The sequence below is a fragment of the Scyliorhinus torazame genome, chromosome 9 (genome assembly GCF_047496885.1).
Source record: "Scyliorhinus torazame isolate Kashiwa2021f chromosome 9, sScyTor2.1, whole genome shotgun sequence".
In the NCBI taxonomy this organism is placed as follows: Eukaryota; Metazoa; Chordata; class Chondrichthyes; order Carcharhiniformes; family Scyliorhinidae; genus Scyliorhinus; species Scyliorhinus torazame.
Window position 1 is genome coordinate 196,518,294 of NC_092715.1, and position 20,016 is coordinate 196,538,309.

Here is a 20,016-nt window from a genome sequence, read left to right on the forward strand (position 1 = left end):
CAAGCAGGAATTCGATATAGCTCTTGGGGCTAAAGGTGTCAACTGGTAGAGGGAAAAGAGGGAACAGGTTACTGTGTTGGATGATCAGCCTTGATCATAATGAATGGCCGAGCAGGATTGGATGGCCAAATGGCCTCCTCCTGCTCCTATTTTCTATGTTAAAACACAAGACATTTATCAAAGTTTTTGTGCAAGAAATTTGAAGCCTTTCTCCTGTCAGATCAATGGAAAACATGGCAACCTTCATCAGAATGGTTTCATTGTGTGTCAACACAAAGAAACAGGATTTGCACCGTACTACAGCTCGCACCCTCAATCCACTTTTACTCAAGCCTGTCTCGCTATTAACATGACGACCCACAGTTATATTTGTACGCTCATTAGGATTTAGGTGACATGGACGAAGAGGCCGAGAAGTGTCAAATGCACTGTTTTTGCCACAAAACACAAGCATAATCTGTCCCAAAACATTGGCAGCTGGCACGTGCAGAAGAAAATGAAAATAATTAACAAAGTAGACCATGGCATGAACCTACTTCGGGTACATCATTTGCTTCTGACGGCAGGCTGTTCTCATATTTGGCCACTGTCACAGCAAGTCCAGTCAAAGCGAGGATGGAATTTCCCTGCACAACAGGACTGTCCCTGTTAACCAAACAGAAGATCAACAGGAAATGCACAAATTTGTTTCTCAAAGCTGCTAACCATCCTACAGCAACAAAAATACAAACTGCAAAAACCATCACAGTCATCATGAAAAAGAATAGATTGATTCCCACTATTAAATAACCACTCTGGGGACTGTGTGCTGCAGTTAGTTAGCGCAGTCATCTTTCACCTTGATCTGTATTCTGCCATACAAATAACTTCCCTGCAAAACCTTCAAGGGTCCTATATGAACTAAATGCAGATAGTTTCCATTAAGTCCCCAATGGCTATGAATCCACTGAACAGAATGTTCTGAAATTCAAACATTCAGAGAGCATAGGAATAGCTATCTTTGCAGTCAAGGACTCGGTTTAAGACACATTGTTCATATAAAGTAGAGAAAACCATCCATACCATGGCCCATGGGATAACTGAACTGGGTTTGTCGATGTTGACAAGAGTTACTCCAGGTAGAAGTACACAAATTTAGGTATCCACCCACATATCAGAGCTTTTTTTTCATTTGTCCATGGGATGTGGGTGTCGTTGGCTAGGCCAGCATTCATTCCCAATCCTTAATTGCCCTTTAGAAGGTGCTGGTGCACTGCCTTCTTGAGCTACTGCAGTCTCTGTGGTGTAGGTACACCCTCAGTGCGGTTAGCAAGGAGGTTCCACGATTTTGATCCAGTGACAGTGCAGAAATGGCAATAAATTTCCAAGTCAGGATGGTCTGTTACTTGGAGGGAAACTTGCAGGGGTTGGTGTTCCCATGTATCTGCGGCGCTTGTGGGGTTCGACCGTGCTGTCAAAGGAGCCTTGGTGAGTAGCTGCAATATGCAGTACATACTACTGCCACAGTGTGTTGGTGGTGGAGGGATTGAAGATTAAACGTGGTGAATGGGGTGTCAATCAAGCGGGCCTCTTTGTCCTAAATGGTGTCAAGCTTCTTGAGTGTTGTTGAAGCTGCACTCACCCAGGCAAGAAGACACTTGCACATCTTTGGGTTCTGGGGGCGAAACCCACACAAACACGGACAGTGACCCAGAGCCGGGATCAAACCTGGTACCTCGGTGCTGTGAGACTGCAGTGCTACCACTGCGCCACCGTGCTGTCCTGATTTGTACTTAGTTCATGGTGGACAGGCATACGGAATCAGGAGGTGAGTTACTAGCTGCCGAATATCCAGCCTCTGGCCTCCCCTTGCAGCTCCAGTATTTATATGGCTGGTCCAGTACAGTTCCTGGTCAATAGTAAGCCAAGAATGTTGATTAGTGGAGGATTCAGCGATTGATTGCCAAGAGAAGATGGTTAGATTCTCCCTTGTTGGAGATGGTTATTGCCTGCCTTGTGTTGCGCAAATGATACTTGCCACTTCACTCTGCAGAGTGTGGCGAACTCAGTCCAACGCATCACAAAAGCTTGTCACCCTCTCATTGATTCTGTCTACACCTCCCGCTGCCTCAGGAAGGCAGACAGCATTATCAGAGACCTCTCCCATCCAGGCTTTGCCTTCTTCCAGATCCTTCCATCAGGCAGAAGGTACAGAAGTCTGATGACCCGCACATCCAGACATAGGAACAGCTTCTTCCCCGCAGCTACTAGACTCCTCAACGACGCCCCCTCGGACTGATCTGTTCCCTGTAAGAACACTATTCACGACGCCCTATGCTGCTCTTGCTCATGTATTTGCTTTGTTTGGCCCCTTGTTCTGCACTATAACCAATCACTGCTTGTCGATGTACCATTTGTCAATGTACTCTGTCTACTATGTACGCACTGTGTATGTTCTCTCGTCCGCAGAAAAATACTTTTCACTGTACTTCGGTACATGTGACAAAAATCAAATCAAATCAAAATATCTCTCTGTATATGGACACAAACTGCTTCTATATCGGAGAAGTTGTGAATGATACTGAACATTATGCAATCATTAGCGAACATCCTCATTTCTGACCGAATGGTACAGTGATGGTCATTGATGAAGCAGCTGAAGATGGTTGGGGTGACAAAATCACCGTGAGGAACTCCTGCATCGATGTCCTGGAACTGAGATGTCTGACGTCCAACAACCACAACCATTTTCCTTTGTGCCAGGTATGATTCCAACCAGCGCAGAGCTTTGCCCCGGATCCCAGTTAACTTCTGGTTTGCAAGGAATCTGTGATGCCACACTCATTTAAATGCTGCCTTGATATCAAGAGCAGTCTGTCTCACCTCACCTCTTTGAGTTCAGCTCTTTTGTCCATGTTTGGACTAAGGTTGCAATGAGGTCATTGCAGTACATTTATATGTACTGGACCAGCCATACAAATACTGTGACCCGAGCAGAACCCAAACCAAGGGTTAGTGAGAAAGTGATTAGTGCTACTTGATAACTCTTGTCAACGACACCTTCTGTCACTTTGCTGATGGTCAAGAGTAGTAATTGGTCGGATTGGATTTGCTTGGGCAATTTTCCACATTGTCGGGTAGATTCTCGTGCTGTAGCTGTACTGGAACAGCTTGGCTAGGGCACAGCTAGGTGTGGAGCACACGTCTTCAGTACCATTACGGAATGTTGTCAGAGCTCATTGCGTTTGTAACACCCAGCGCCACATGGGAGTGAATCAAATTGGCTGAAGATTGGCATCTGTGATGCTGGGAGCCTCCAGAAGAGGGAGAGATGGATCATCCAGTCGGCGCTTCTGGCTGAAGATTGTTGAAAATGCTTCAGGGCTGTTGGGTGTGATGGGCCTCCCCCCATCAGTGAGAATGAGAATATTTGTGATGCACCACCATTCATGATTGCATGTGTCAGCACGGCAGAGCTTAGATCTGGTCCGTTAGTTGTGGGATTGCTTAGCTTTGCTTATTGCATGCTGCTTCTCCTGTTTGGCATTCAAGTAGTCAAAGAACAAAGAAATGTACAGCACAGGAACAGGCCCTTCGGCCCTCCAAGCCCGTGCCGACCATGCTGCCCGACTAAACTACAATCTTCTACACTTCCTGGGTCCGTATCCCTCTATTCCCATCCTATTCATGTATTTGTCAAGATGCCCCTTAAATGTCACTATCGTCCCTGCTTCCACCACCTCCTCCGGTAGCGAGTTCCAGGCACCCACTACCCTCTGCGTAAAAAACTTGCCTCGTACACCTCCTCCAAACCTTGCTCCTTGCACCTTAAACCTATGCCCCCTAGTAATTGACCCCACTACCCTGTGGAAAAGCCTCTGACTATCCACTCTGTCTATGCCCCTCAGAATTTTGTAGACCTCTATCAGGTTGCCCCTCAACCTCCGTTCGAGTGAGAACAAACCGAGTTTATTCAACCGGTCCTCATAGCTAATGCCCTCCATACCAGGCAACATTCTGGTAAATCTCTTCTGCACCCTCTCTAAAGCCTCCACATCCTTCTGGTAGTGTGGCGACCAGAATTGAACACTAGTCCTGTTATAGCTTCAGCAGGTTGAGACCTCATTATTTAGGTGTGCCCGTGCAGCTCCTGGCATGCCCTCCTGTACCCTTCATTGAACCAGGGTTGATCCCACAGCTTGATGGTAATGGTAGAGTGGGGGATATGCTGGGCCATGAGTTTGCAAATTGTTGCTGCATACAATTTCTCTGCTGATGATCAACCACAGGGCCTCATGGATTCCCATTATTGAGCGGCTTGATCTGTTCGTAATGTATCCCATTTAGCATGGTGGTAGTGCCACACGACACAATGGAGGGCATCCTCAATGTGCAGATGAAACTTTCTCTCCATGAGAACTGTGCAGTGGTCACTCCTACCGATACTGTATAGACTGATTCAGCTGTGACTGGTAAATTGGTGAGGATGAGGTCAAGTAGGTTTTTCACTCTGTTTGGTTCCCTTACCACCTGCTGCAGACTGAGGCTAGCAGCTCTGTCCTTTAGGACTCATCCAGTTCAGTCAGCAGTAGTGTTGCCAGGTCACTCTTGGTGATGGACATTGAAATTGCCCAACCAGAGTACATTCTGTGCCCTTGACAGCCTCAATGTTTCCTCCAAATGGTATTCAACATAGAGAACACATTCATCAGCTGGGGGTGGGTGGTGGGGACACACAAAAGTTGGTGGTAATCAGCAGGAGGTTTCCTTGCTCATGTTTGGCCTGATGCCATGAGACTTCATGGGGTCCAAAGTCAATATTGAGGACTCCTAGGGCAACTCCTTCCTGACTGTACACCATTGTGCTGCCCCCTCTGGTAGATCTGATCTGTTGGCGGGACAGAACATTTCTAGGGATGGTGTTGGTGGTGTCTGAGACATCCTAACCTATGATTCGGTGAGTACGACTATGACAGGCTGTTGCTTGACTGGTCTATGGGACAGCTCTCCCAATTTTGGTACAGCCCCCCACATGTTAATAAGGAGGGTTTTGCAGGGTTGATATGGCTGACGTGCCATTGTTTTTGATGTCTAGGTCGATGCTGAATAGTCCGTCTGATTTCATTTCTTTTGATAGATTTCGGAGGGAATTTAAGAGTCAACCATATTATTGTGGGTCTAGAGTCATGAAGGACAAGCCAGGTAAAGGCAGGCAGATTTCTTTCCCTAAAGAACAATAGTTGAACCAGACGCATTTTTACGACGATCAACAATGGTTTCGCGGTCCCCATTAGATGAGCTTTTAAGTCCCGATATTTATTAATTAAATTTAAATTTCATCAGATGCTTTGGTTGGATTTGAACCTAGACGTCTCAAATACTAGCCCAGTGATGTTATCACTGCGTTACTGCCTACCCATAACTGACAGTTAAAGTACTCCTAAATTTCAAAGGACCAATATTTTTGAGTAATTATTTAGTCAAAATGTGCTCCAGTGATCATATATTTCCAAGTGTGCAATTAATTATGTCCTACTGGACTTCCGGTTGCGGCTATGCGGAGCTAAGTCGCACATTTGGCGGCTCCCGCAAAAACTGACTTTTGGGCTCTTTTCAGGGCCCCCAACGGCACTTTTTCGACGTTTCCCGGTGTGGGAAGGAGTCTACAACAGCTCCCCGTCAGTATATGGCTTCAACTAGGAGCGGGGCGGCAAAAAAGGTGGTGGTGGAGCCGAAGAAGGTGCGAGGGAAGAAGGACAAAATGGCGGCGGGCGGAGACCAAGCAGTGTGGATGCAGTGGGCGAAAGAGCAGCAGGAGGGTATCCAGCGCTGCTTCAGAGAGATTAAAACGGACCTGCTAGAGCCGATGAAGGCTTCTATTGATAAGCTACTGGAGACACAGACGGCCCAGGGAGTGGCGATCCGAGAGGCTCGACAAAAGATCTCTGACAATGAGGACGAGTTCTTAGGCCTGGCGGTAAAGGTGGAGGCACACGAGGCGCTCCACAAGAAATGGCAGGAGCGGTTCGAGGAGATGGAGAATCGGTCGAGGCGGAAGAATCTGCGGATTCTGGGCCTCCCGGAGGGGATAGAGGGGCCGGATGTGGGGGCCTATGTGGTCACCATGTTGAACTCGCTGATGGGAGCGGGGTCCTTCCAGGGGCCCCTGGAGCTGGAGGGGGCCCATAGAGTGCTGGCGAGGAGGCCCAAGGCTAACGAGCCTCCGCGGGCGGTGCTGGTGAGGTTCCATCGGTTCGTCGATCGGGAGTATGTGCTCAGGTGGGCCAAGAAGGAGAGGAGCAGCAGGTGGGAGAATGCGGAGGTTCGGATATATCAAGACTGAGTGCGGAGGCGGCGAAGAGGAGGGCCGGGTACAATCGAGCGAAGGCGGTGCTGCACAGGAAGGGGGTGAAGTTTGGCATGTTGCAGCCGGCGCGACTGTGGGTTACCTACAAGGACCGGGACCATTATTTTGAGTCTCCGGAGGAGGCGTGGGCCTTTGTTCAGGCCGAGAGGTTGGACACAGATTGAGGGTCGGGACGGGCGATTGGGGACTGCGGTTGATATGCTATGTTTATTTTTGTTTTGAGGGAGGGCCTTTGTATTGCTCCGGGTTTCTTTTTCTTTGTGTTTTTTCTCTTTTGGGTCGGTGAGGGTGGCTGGGGCGGGTTGGGCACTGTTTTGGTTGGGTTGGTTGGGGGGGGCTCTTGGAGATGAGATGGGGCCCTGCGGGGGAAGGGGAGGCCCGAGTCAAGGGTGAGGGGACCGGGCCTGTAAAAGGAGCTGCGTCAGAGGTGGCGGGGTCTGGTAGGTGAAAAGCACGGGCTTTTTCCCGCGCTGAAGACTGGAGGGGGCGGGGAAGCGAGGGTTGTTTCCCGCGCTTAGAACAGAAGGGGGAGGGGGAGAGCCTATGGATGGGGACGGGAGAGGAGGGTGTGCCACACAATGGGAGGCTCGAAGGAGAGGCGGGAGTGGCCGGGGTCAGCATGAGTCAGCTGACTTGCGGAAGTGCAATGGGGGGAGTAAATCAGCTATGGTGGGTCCTAGCCCGGGGGGGGGGGGGGGGTTGCTGCTGCTATGGTCAAGGAGGAGCTGGAGCGAGTAGGGGGGGGGGGGCGAGACAGGGGTATGCCGCTGTGGGGAATGGGTCGGGTGCGGGCGCGTGGCTGGCCGAGGAGGGGTCATGGCTAGTCGGCGGGGGAGGGGGGGGGGGGGCGAGTAGCCCCCTGATCCGGCTGATATCCTGAAATGTAAGGGGACTGAATGGGCCGGTTAAGCGGGCACGCGTGTTTGCGCACCTGAAGGGGCTCAAGGCGGATGTGGTTATGCTTCAGGAGACACACCTGAAGGTGGCAGACCAGGTAAGACTGAGGAAAGGGCGGGTAGGTCATGTGTTTCACTCGGGGCTGGATGCCAAAAATCGAGGGGTGGCGATCTTGGTGGGAAAGAAGGTGTCGTTTGAGGCGTCGAGCATTGTGGCAGATAATGGCGGCAGGTACATAATGGTAAGTGTAAGTTGCAGGGAGAGAGGGTGGTACTGGTCAATGCGTATGCCCCGAACTGGAACGATGCGGGTTTTATACGGCGTATGTTGGGTCGGGTCCCAGACTTGGAAGTGGGGGGCCCGATAATGGGGGGAGACTTCAACACAGTGCTGGACCCGGCACTGGATCGCTCCAGGTCTAGGGCGGGTAGGAAGCCGGCGGCGGCTAGAGTGCTGAGGGGGTTTATGGACCAGATGGGAGGGGTGGACCCTTGGAGATTTGCAAGGCCGGGGCTAGGGAATTTTCATTCTTCTCACATGTCCATAAGGCTTATTCCCGAATCGACTTTTTCATCTTGAGTAGGGCGTTGATAGCGAGAGTAGAGGATACTGAGTATTCGGCAATAGCCATTTCGGACCAGGCCCCGCATTGGGTGGACTTGGAGATGGGGGAGGAAAGGGACCAGCGCCCGCTGTGGCGCTTGGAGGTGGGGCTGTTGGCGGACGAGGAGGTGAGCGAGCGGGTCTGAGGAAGTATAGAGAGGTACCTGGAGACCAACGACAACGGGGAGGTCCGAGTGGGGATGGTATAGGAGGCACTGAAGGCGGTGGTGAGGGGAGAGCTGATCTCCATTAGGGCCCACAAGGAGTGGAGGGAGCGGGGGGAGAGGGAGAGGCTGGTGGGGGAGATGGTGAGGGTAGACAGGAGGTATGCGGAGGAGCCCGAAGAAGAATTGTTGAGGAAGACGCGTAGCCTCCAGGCCGAATTCGACCTGGTGACCACCAGGAAGGCGGAGGTGCAGTGGAGGAAGGCCCAGGGGGCGATTTACGAGTATGGGGAAAAGACAAGCCGGATGCTGGCACATCAGCTTCGGAAGCGGGACGCAGCTAGGGAGATCGGGGGAGTTAAGGACAGGGGATGGAGTGTGGTGCAGAGTGCAGCTGGCATCAATGGGGTCTTCAGGGACTTCTACGAGGAATTGTACCGATCCGAGCCCCCACGGGAGGAGGGAGGGACGGGCCGCTTCCTGGACCAATTGAGGTTTCCAAAGGTGGAAGAGGGACTGGTGGCGGGATTGGGGGCCCCGATTGGGCTGGAGGAGCTGATCAAAGGGATAGGAAGCATGCAGGCGGGGAAGGCGCTGGGGCCGGATGGTTTCCAGGTCGAATTCTATAAAATATATATGGACCTGTTGGGCCCGCTGTTAGTTAGGGCCTTCAATGAGGCAAGGGAGGGGGGGCCTTGCCCCCGACGATGTCCCGGGCACTGATCTCCTTGATCCTGAAGCGGGACAAGGACCCCCTGCAATGTGGGTCTGACAGACCGGTTTCCTTGCTAAATGTAGATGCCAAGGTGCTGGCGAAGGTCTTAGCCACGAGGATTGAGGATTGTGTTCCGCAGATCACCCATGAAGGCCAGACGGGGTTTGTGAAGGGGAGGCAGTTGAACGCAAATGTGCGGAGGCTTTTGAACGTTATCATGATGCTGACGAGGGAGGGGGAGGCGGAGATAGTGGTGGCGATGGACACTGAGAAAGCCTTCGATAGGGTAGAGTGGGGGCACCTGTGGGAGGTGCTGAAGAGGTTTGGGTTTGGAGGGGGGTTTGTCAGGTGGGTTAGGCTGTTGTATGAGGTCCCGATGGAGAGTGTGGCCACAAACAGGAGGAGGTCCGAGTACTTTCGGTTGCACTGAGGGACGAGACATGGGTGTCCCCTGTCCCCCCTGCTCTTCGCATTGGTGATTGAACCCCTGGCTAGGGCACTGAGGGAGTCAAGGAACTGGAGGGGGTTGGCGCGGGGTGGGGAGGAGCATAGGGTGTCACTTTATGCAGACGACCTGCTGCTGTATGTGGCGGACCCGCTGGGAGGAATGCCGGAGGTAATGAGGATTTCTTAGGGAATTCAGGGACTTTTCGGGGTACAAGCTCAACATGGGGAAGAGCAAGCTGTTCGTAGTTCATCCAGGGGGCCAGGAGAGGGGGATTGGCGAGCTCCCACTAAAAAAGGCGGAGAGGAGCTTCAGGTATCTGGGAGTCCAGGTGGCCAGGAGCTGGGGGGCCCTGCATAGGCTTAATTTTACAAGGCTGGTGGAGCAAATGGAGGAGGAGTTCAAGAGGTGGGACGGCAACCGCTGTCCTTTGCGGGCAGGGTGCAGTCAATCAAAATGACAGTGCTCCCAAGGTTTTTGTTCCTGTTCCAGTGCCTCCCCATGTTTATCCCAAAGGCTTTTTTCAGGCGGGTTAACAGGAGTATAATGGGGTTTGTGTGGGCGGGAGGGACTCCGAGGGTGAGAAGGGTGTTCCTGGAGCGGAGTAGAAATAGGGGGGGACTGGCGCTGCCCAACCTCTGTGGATACTACTGGGCCGCCAATGCGACGATGGTGCGCAAGTGGGTGATGGAGGGGGAGGGGGCCGCATGGAAGAGGCTGGAGACGGCATTTTGTGTGGGTACGAGTCTGGGGGCGCTGGCAGCAGCGCCGCTGCCGCTCCCTCCAAGGAGGTATACCACGAGCCCGGTGATGGCTGCCCTCAAAATTTGGGGGCAGTGGAGGTGCACCGGGGGGGGTGGGGGGGGGGCCTCGGCAGGGACCCCATTACGGGGGAAACCACCGGTTCGCCCCAGGAAGAACAGGTGGAGGGTTTGCGGGGTGGCACAGGGCAGGGATACGAAGGTTGGGAGACCTGTTTGGGACGGGAAGTTCGCAAGCCTGGGTGAGCTGGAGGAGAAGTACGGGCTCCTCCCGGGGAACACCTTCAGGTACTTACAGGTAAGGGCGTTTGCCAGACGGCAGGTGGCGGAATTCCCGCGGCTACGACCACACACAGTACAGGACAGGGTGCTCTCGGCGGGGGGAGGTGGTGGAAGTGGGGAATATCTCGGAAACTTACCAGGTGATGCAGGAGGAGGAGGAGGCCTCGGTGGTGGAGTTGAAAGGTAAATGGGAGGAGGGGTTGGGAGAGGAAATTGAGGAAGGGACGTGGGTAGACACCCTGGGGAGGGTGAAATCTTCCTCATCGTGCGCGAGGCTCATCCTCATACAATTTAAGGTGCTGCACAGGGCACACATGACCGGGACAAGGATGAGTCGGTTTTGTGGTGGTGAGGACAGGTGTGTTAGGTGCTCAGGGAGCCCAGCAAACCACACCCATATGTTCTGGGCATGCCCAGCGCTGGAGGAATTTTGGAAGGGCGTAGCAAGGATGGTGTCGAGGGTGGTAGGATCCAGGGTCAAGCCGGGCTGGGGTCTCGCAATATTTGGGGTGGCAGAAGAGCCGGGAGTGCAGGAGGCGAAAGAGGCCGGAATTCTGGCGTTTGCGTCCCTGGTAGCCCGGCGAAGGATTCTTCTTCAGTGGAAGGATGAGAGTCCCCCAAGCGTGGAATCCTGGATCAATGATATGGTGGGGTTTATTAAGTTGGAGAGGGTGAAATTCGCCTTGAGAGGGCGGTACAAGGGTTCTTTAGGCGGTGGCAACCGTTCTTAGACTTCCTGGCAGAGTGGTAGACATTGGTCAATGGCAGCAGCAACTCAGGGGTGGGCGGGGAGGGCGGGAGGGTGGGGGTCATTTTACTTTTTTGTTTTTGTTATTTATACTGGAGGGTCTGAGGGGTTGTATATACTTGTTGTGTTAAGTCGGGGTGTTAATGTTAATTTATTATTTATGTACAGGGGGAGGGGGGTATGGAGGGTTGTTTTTCTGGACTGTGTTTTGTACTTAACCCTGTTGGGTTTCTTTTCATTTTGTTATTGATATTTTATGAAAACCCTTTCATAGAATTTTTTTTTTTATAATTATGTCCTACGGTCGGGATCATTATATTTCTCAAGCCAATGCCTCCTATCCCCATCTATTTCAAAGAAACTACAAAAAAAATCCAAGTAGGCAAATTAGAAACTGAGAAGAAAGAGTGTGACATTTAAAGACTATTCCTTGAAACCACTTGATGTGGTTTTTTTAGAAGGGGGTTTTCTTGGCGTCATCCCACCTTTACAAAATTCTCTGTTTCACAAGTAACTGAGTGCTCTGTGTAAAGGGGATTTACATTAGGAGATATGCAAAAGAACAGAACAATCCATTAGAGTGCAGCAGTGACTAAATAACGCAAGTACCACTTACTTTGAAGCTGATTTAACTACATCAGTCAGCAGGTCCCTGACCCTGTTGAAGAGAAGCAACAGGGTTACGATCATTTCTATTCATTAACCAGGTGGTTACTTCTTGAACTGCCAGAAATGAAATTGAAATGATCTGCTCTTTCTATTCGCAACACCACTACGTTTACCATTCCATTAAGCTGATTTTGGGGTGATGGTGATCTCCAAAGCAGCAGAAGTTCTGATTTCTCACATGCTAACATTTGAAAACATCTCATTTAGTGGGTTGTCTTCTCATATTTTACACTGAGGGACAATTCAGCACAAAACAGAAAGCTCCACTCGAGTCTTTTTGAGAAATGTTGCGAATGACAGACATGAAATCCTCTGAAAAACCAAAGGTAAAGGACATGCCTGACAACTAAATGGTCCCAGGTGTTTGAAAATTCATAGTAAACATAAATGTTCTAATTTGGATGATGGGAGACTCAGAACTATTCTCTCCCACAGAACCTGGCGGATCATGCAAAATAGCATTTCCTTATTCACCAGTTTGTTCTAAAATGATGGAAAGAATTAGGTTTCAGGGAGTATTATTTTGGGGAATTCTACAACAAGTCAAACTGCAATGTAATGCAATGCAATGCAACTAACTGCAATTAGATGGAAAATATGGGTGTTGCTGTTTAATACTGAAAACTAAGATAGATGTAAATGTGCTTTTAAATCCTTCTTACCAGAGCCAGGATATAAATTTTTTGTACTGCAGTTCCTCAGGATCATCTTTCCCATGCTTCTGCTGCATCTCCAGTTCTGCCTGTCTCCCCTATAGACAAAGACATCAATCAACGACATCATCCCACAATGAAACTATTAGCAATCAGTGATTGCAGACAGGAGGAAACAGTACATCAGTTGACACCGAGAGAGGCAGACTAAATTTAAAAGCAAGCAACTGTTGAAAAAGGAAACCGGCATGTGGCAATCTCCGAATACCCTCCCCTCGTCGACATGTGCCATTTCACTAGCTGGAAGTAGGGAAGCCAACCTGCTTATTAGGCTGTGCCAATAGATGTAATTGGCAACACAGAGGTGAATAAGGGGTTCTGCCACAGCTATTCTGAGTATAACTGAGCAAGCACTATACAAAATACCCTGGGATAGTTCCAATGACAATTCAGGTCTGGAACCTAGAATGACAATTCTCCAACACGGGGAGTGATTTAATGGCTGCTTCGTGCTTGAGCCAGAGCACGACGCAGCCGTTAGATTGCGGGAGAGGCCAAAATCGAGAACCACCCAGGTGTCGATCGGTTTGTGATCTCACCTTCCAGCTACCGTTGGCAAAATCAGGATCCTGCTGTGGCGTGGTGAGAAACCAATAGTCACCACTTAAGGCCAATCATCATACAATTAACGGCAGAGAGCCCCTATCTAATGGCCTCCCATGATCTAGCCGCTTCCCCAGCAAGTGGTCACACGACTGCCGATTAGTACAACTTTAAAAAAAACGTGCAGCTGACGGAATTGCTGCTGCGGGGATCAGAGGAGGTGAGTAGCCATCTTCTCTCACAGGCAACCAGCCCGCAGGCACTGGGGTTGCTGCCCCTGCCCCGGTGTGCGCGGGAGGGGGGGGGGGGGGGGGGGGGGGCAGCAGCTCGGAGCTCGGTCAGGGTGGGCTGCCATTGGTGGACGAATCATACCTGGGCTTGGTGAGTGGGGGGGGTCACTGCACCTCCTGGATCATGTGTACCCATTACGGGGGCAACCCCTGCCCCTGCTCGTCTGTCCCACCAACCACCCATAACTCCCACCGACTGTGGAGGCCTCTGCACGTGCGACTGAAGGCTATTGCTAATAGGGAATTGGCAATCATGGTTAAGTGAGCACTTCACATACCCGAAGTGGGTTCCTGTGGGTAGGCGGGCCATGTAGCATGTGGCGATTATTGCTTATTGGTGATTATCCCAATCAGACCGTGATGCCTGGACACGGTGGCTGAACACCGCAGGTGGCAACACCACGGACGCAGCAGCCAACATCTGAACACCCAGGGGCTGGGCCCCAGCACCGGGGACATGTCCGCAACCAGAGGGTGGGTGTGTGCATCGGTGAGGGGAGCAGCGCCGGTCCAGGTGCCATTACGTGCGTGTGTCGGGGTACAGGATGTGGGGTTCAGTGACCAGGGGCCCCCACCGCGGCTGAGAGTGCTTGGGCTGGGCTTGTTGGATGGCAGGAAATGTGCATGTGTGGGGGTGGGGCATCACGTGGAGGAGGAAGATAGCAGCTCCTGGTGGCCGTCAAGGACACTGCAGCCCTGAACTTTAAAGCTACAGGATCACTGCAGGGTTCGAGCGGGGACCTGTGAGGCATCCCACAAGTTACAGCCCACAAGTGCATCCACGAGGTCACAGATGCTCTGTTTGCCCGGGCAGCAAACTAAATAAACTTTGAAATTGACCAGGCCCAACAAGATACCCGTGCAGCAGAATTCTCCGCCATCGCAGGGATGCCACAGGTCCAGGAAGTAATAGATGATACGCATGTTGCCTTATGCACACTAAGCCATCAGGGAGAGCCCTACATCAACAGGAAGCGGTTTCACTCCCTGAACATCCAGCTCGTGTGCGACACCCAGATGGAGATCATGCACGTGTGTGCATGCTTCCCTGGGAGTGTATGCAACAGCTACATCCTGGGGCAGTCAGACATCACCGGCCTGTTCAAGGACCAACCCAGGATGGCCGATGAATCCTTGGGGGATAAGGGGTACCCGCTGAGGACCTGGCTATTGACATCAGTAAGGAGGCGGGAAACCGATGCAGAGACCCAATACACGAAGCCCACCGCCACCCGAGCTGTCACTGAGCGGTGCATCGTACACCTCAAAATGCGGTTCCGATGCCTCGACCGCTCTGGTAGAAGACTGCAGTACACCCCCAGAGGGTCGCCTGCTTTGTGGTGGTCTGCTGTACCCTCCACAACCTGGCACAGCAGCGGGGCGACGTGCTGGAGGCGGAGGGAGCAGAACATGTGACCGCCTCCGAGGAGGCACCAGGCCAGGAGAAGTTGGAGGGTCCGCAGGACCAGCCAGAGGATGGAGGACAAGAGGCAACGGTGAGTGTCCAGGGAGGCCCTCACCCTCGCCTACTTCACATAGGACGTGGCCTTGTCCGTCATTGCACCCTCCCTCTTCCCTCCTTTGCCCCTCACCCATCTACCCCCACCACCCTGTTTCCACCCTCCCAGGGTTTGGGTAACATCACTCCAGGGTGATGGGACTGTTTCGGCACTGTCACTGGGTCACTATTGAAGGGAGGAGGTTGATGATAACCCGCTGAGAGCTGAGCGCTTGTGCCAGCCTCGCCGGGTCAAGTGTCAGGAAACTCGCAGCAGTTCTGGCTCGCTACCACACTTAGAAACTTTTCTATTAAATCACGCCCCACTGTCTCTCAGAGACGAAGCTGACAAGCAAAGCTACATACCCCACCAGACTCGTTTGTGAAAGGACGGGTTCAGGAGAATCATGAGTTAGAGTTAAATGAAACCTAACAGCTTTGACTCTTTGGCACTCACAGTCGTTCTAATGCACTTCCCCTCACGAAAACACCTGGATTCCATGATGTTTCAGTCAAGAAAATATAATAGTACACTGGCAGACAAGAGCACTCAATCAGTCTGTGGTAAAATGGTGGACCAAAAAATATTACTCATTATTTCTAAGATGAATTATTGGGCTTTTCAGAGCAAGTCTGTAAAAGTGATGCCTAATCCAAAGCTTCTTTGCATTAAAGTTTGATTCCATGCAATCTTATCACTTTTAAAATGGTTGTTATCTGCAAGTTTGACATACTTAAACTTCATTCACATGAAGCTGCTGCATTAAAAACTGATACTAAGTGTTTTTATTTTTTAAAGGTTATATTGGCATTGAATGTATAGATTTTCAAGAGTGTTTCAAATCACAAATATTTCAAAGAAATGAATTGCTGTAATTCAGAGTAATCAAGAAAACATTTATTTAGTTCTCTGAAAGATTTGACAACAATTTAACAAAACATCACAAAATCATGGTGAATTGTGCCGCAACCTTGGCCTCCGGCCTGATCCTAAACTGAGTTTCTAGCTTCATGTCTTGTCCATCGCCAAGATTGCCTACTTCCACATGCCTGGAAATGCCCCACTAACTCACTCCAACAACCTATTCTCTTTCCCCCTTTAAGAGGCTCTTTAAAACTGACCTCTGAGCAAGCAGTTGGCCAGCTCTCCAATTGTCTCCTCAAAGTAGTTTGGTGTCAAATTCTGTTTGATCATGCTCCTTAGAACGTGTTACTGTGATAATGATGCTATATAAATACAAGTTAGGAGTATTGATGAATTTAGTTTCACAAGCCACACCCTGTACTTTTAATTACTATCCACTGGAATGAGAAAGTGTTATCACATCTCGTCTCACATGAAAACAGTCAACAGGTGATATGTATATTATAAAAACAGAAAATTAAGAAAAGAACTCAGGTGGCTAAACCATCCCAAAAGTAAGTCTGCTGTGTGTTCCTGGAAACAGCTACAGAAAAAGCAGAACTGTCCACACAGTTTAATAAGATTAGGATTATCCGGAAATCAGCATCTGGCAGGTATTGAGATAACTGATTTCAGCATCAGCAGCAATGCTACAATTGCTCACCGTGCTCCTATGGTAAAGAAGGGAACATATAGCAGGAACCTCATCATTGCCCAGGAACCTTGCTGAAAATACATGCAGTCTTTGGGTCAGGACTGCTGTATTTACGCAGCCCATTGGCCTTGTCAAGGCTCAAATATGAACAGCGATTATTGGGGGAGCCACCAAGAGGATGACTGGCAACTGTGGAATCAAACCCCCAGAAAGCAGTCAACACCTTGAGGAGATGGGAAAATGAGGATACACCTGAATATGTCTCAAATGTTTTTAATCAATCAACTGAATCAAAAGGTCCTTAAAATAATTGAAATAATTGCTAATTAAAGTGTACAGAGGACTGTACAAATACATATTCTGCAAACTGAAATTAAGCAAGCCTTAGGGTGTATGTGGAAGCGAAAATCTGTACAAGGAAGCAGTATCAGACCTAAATTTACTGAACCGTTTTCTCCCAATTCATCGAAATGGACTGAAACCATTAAAATAAGCAAAGCAAGCACAAATAAAGAAACTGGAGAATGTTCGGTGCACTGTATAGCTCCTTAATTACACAAGGGCTACCGTTCACAGACAAGCTGAACACATTTTCACTGCTGTGAGCAGTACCACAATACGATTTTCAGATCACTCCTACTAACTCTCCTTCGGAGTCTAATCTCAGTCACCAGATTGGAAAATACAAAAATGAACTACAAAAGCAGTCGGGCAAGACCAAGAAACCATAAAATGAATTTGAACACTTCAATGACAACCTCAAATACCCAGGTCCCATGGTTGGCAACATGCTAAGTAAATCGTCAAGCATGATTACCAGTAATTCTATTTAGGGTGTGGCACATGTTAGCAAAAAAAAGTCCTCAATATTTCTTTTCCCCTTCATTCATAGTTACCTTTCTGCCCAAATTATGACGGAATATAAATAGAATGTGATACAGGTCCCAGTGTAGTATCATCCTGAAACAAATCATTCACCGATCACTTGCAACTTCATGTCTCGTATGTTATGCAGCCATATACCTGATCGTTGATGTATGATTTCATATCAAGATCTGTGTTCTATTTTCCCTGCTCTATGATGAAAGTTGGTGTCAATTATTTTGTGGCAAAACCTGCCTGATTTTCTGTAATGTAAAGGTATTTTACTATGGTGCAAAGTAACTTTATGTTATGCTGCTTCAGATAACACAGGCTGCTACTTGATGCAGTCTTAACTAAAGGATGCTCCAGACTCTGAAATGAGTTCAACGTATTAATTGAACTATTAACACAGTTCTCAAATGAGTTTGACTCTCTGCTAATCTAACTGTAGTAACTCAGTCCAACTGTATCAGCTTGCTCTAAGCCACGTGCTGGGGTGTGATGCTGCTGATCAACACTGTCTAACTCTCTTGATGTCTATCTGTGGAAAGAGGCAGGGTGAGTGCCTCATCCCTTTTATAGTGTTTATGTCATGCCCCTTGTGGTGATGCCATCTCTGAGTGTCCTGACTGCCCATTGGTTGTGTCCTATTCTGAGTGTTCATTGGTTGCATGTTTGCATATCATGACAAACTTCTCTCCAGTCTTCTGTTTGGCACTCCACATTTCTTCTGGGAAACAATGAAAATGTAGAGGTTCTGCGTTAATTCCACTTAAAAATGGTGCACAGGCCCTAATCACCCTATCACACAAAGCCCAATTCTATGCTGAAGTACCACCAATCTCACCTTTAATCACAGAATTGTTACAATGCAGAAGGAAGCAATTCGGCCCATCCTGTCTGCACCAGCTATCCAAATGAGCATCGTGACTTTCTGCCATTTTCCTGCCTGTTTGCCCATGCCCTTGCACACTTTTTTCGATTGAAATCATCATCGAATGCCCTCTCGAATCCCTCGATTGAACCTACCTCCAGTGCGGCTCCGGGCAGTGCATTCCAGACCCAAACCACTCGCTGTGTTAATCATCTACAAACATGTCAATCGAACAGAAAAAGAGTTGGACTTTCTCTGTCCGGTTTTAAGAAATTTCCCTTTGAGTTTTTACACTGAAAGAGAGAATGACTGCAGCCTTTGAGTAAAACCATGAAGGACAATTTTCATCAGAGTACTGAAAAAGAAGCCATGCCAGAAGTCCACATAAATTAGGTTTTAACAAAAATTCTGTGCTTAACTGAAAGAGTACCCTGGAGGTCCAATCTGACTGCAGCCCCACTGATGCACAATTTATTCCTGTAATTGCACCAGGCTCCAAATTCTAGTCACAAAAATGGTCCAAGGCTTGATAATTAATATTTCAAAGTTGAAAACATGATTAAACTACTGCAACCATTAAAATTAGAAACAAATTGATCTAAAATGTTTCTGGAAATAGATTTAATGTGTGTCTCCTCCATGAATGCGGCCAACACTTTGCTATCCCCAAAAGGAACAGCGATCTCAGTCTGGAGTGATCCGACTTGGGTCCAGAATGCAATTAAAATTTCCCCACCCCCCAAAAATCAGCTGTTGCGTATCTACCTCTAGAATGGCAGCCAACATACGAGCCAGGTGATCACCCTGTCAGGTGTCTCTCACCCCCCCCTCCCCTCTCAAGTCAACCATCAGCATTGTGATTCAATGTTCCTACCCAAATTCCTGGATCTCTCTCTCCCCCCACCCCCCGCCCCCTGGGCCCGCAGACTGCCTGGTGCCACATGCCCCGCCCCAATCCCCCACCACATAAACAAACAGCCAGGCCCATTGCACCCCATCCATCATAGCCCAACAGGTCACAGCCTCTCCCCCACTCCACTCCCATTCGCAAGCCACCCTGCTCCTCATCGCCAGCGAAGTGGCCCCCAGTAGGGACCCCTCAAAAACAACACCCACCACCCCATCCCTCCTGGCCCACACTGCCCACCAATATGCCCAAACCCTCACAACATTTACAGACCTCTTTCCCTTCCAAAACAAACCCAACAAACCCCTTATTTTATCATTATTGCCCCCACCTCAACAGAGCCAGATCTATAACACACAAGAGCATACATACATACATACATTGCACAAACACCCCTCCCTTCATACACAGAGTCCCAAACAGTCCTCTTCACACCGGCTCCAATTTCCTCCCTCTGATGAAGGCCTCTGACTGCTCCTTGGTGTCAAACAAATAATCTTTTGAGCCAATGGTGACCCGCAGCCTTAGAATCATCGAATAATTGTAATGCAGAAGGAGGCCATTCGGCCCATTGATTCTGCACTGGCCCTTGAAAAGAGCACCCTACTTAAGCCCAGACCTCCACCGTATCCCCGTAACCCAACCTAACCTTTTTCTTTGCACAGTAAGAAGTCTTGCAACACCAGGTTAAAGTCCAACAGGTTTATTTCAAACACTAGCTTTCGGAGCACTGCTCCTTCCTCTGGCTCACCCCAGTCGAACGCCAGCATCTCCACATCATGACTTTTTCTTTTGGACAATAAGCGGCAATTTAGCATGGCCAATCCATGTAATCTTTGGACTGTGGGAGGGAACTGGAGCACCCGGAGGAAACCCACGCAGACACGGGGACAAAGTACAAGCTCCTACAGACAGTCACCCAAGGCCGGAATTAAACCCGGGACTCTGGAGCTGTGAAGCAGCAGTGCTAACCATTGTGTCACCGTGCCTTGCTGGGCACACCACCCCAAACCGCACACCCTTACTGTAAAGCACCGCCTTCGCACCATGTGCCCATCCCAGTCAATGCTCCGGATCCTCTTGGACCACTCCAAGACCTTCTCCTTCTTTTGATAATTATGGTCGCAGATAATCACCG

At 49.7% G+C, this 20,016-nt stretch overlaps 1 protein-coding gene across 5 annotated transcripts in view; it reads right to left on the minus strand.

The window, feature by feature from the left end:
• focad (focadhesin) overlaps positions 1-20,016 on the minus strand; it is a 334,365-nt gene that overhangs the window by 123,392 nt on the left and 190,957 nt on the right. For all 5 annotated transcript variants that reach the window (XR_011949158.1, XR_011949159.1, XM_072516930.1 and 2 more), the window contains 3 exons: positions 12,293-12,381; positions 11,578-11,619; positions 537-645 (listed from right to left, as the gene is read on the minus strand). Coding sequence is in view for 3 of the 5 variants with exons in the window: in XM_072516930.1 (XP_072373031.1) it covers positions 537-645; positions 11,578-11,619; positions 12,293-12,381 (240 nt within the window). In the remaining 2 variants the exon portion in view is untranslated. The remainder of the gene's footprint in view (positions 1-536; positions 646-11,577; positions 11,620-12,292; positions 12,382-20,016) is intronic.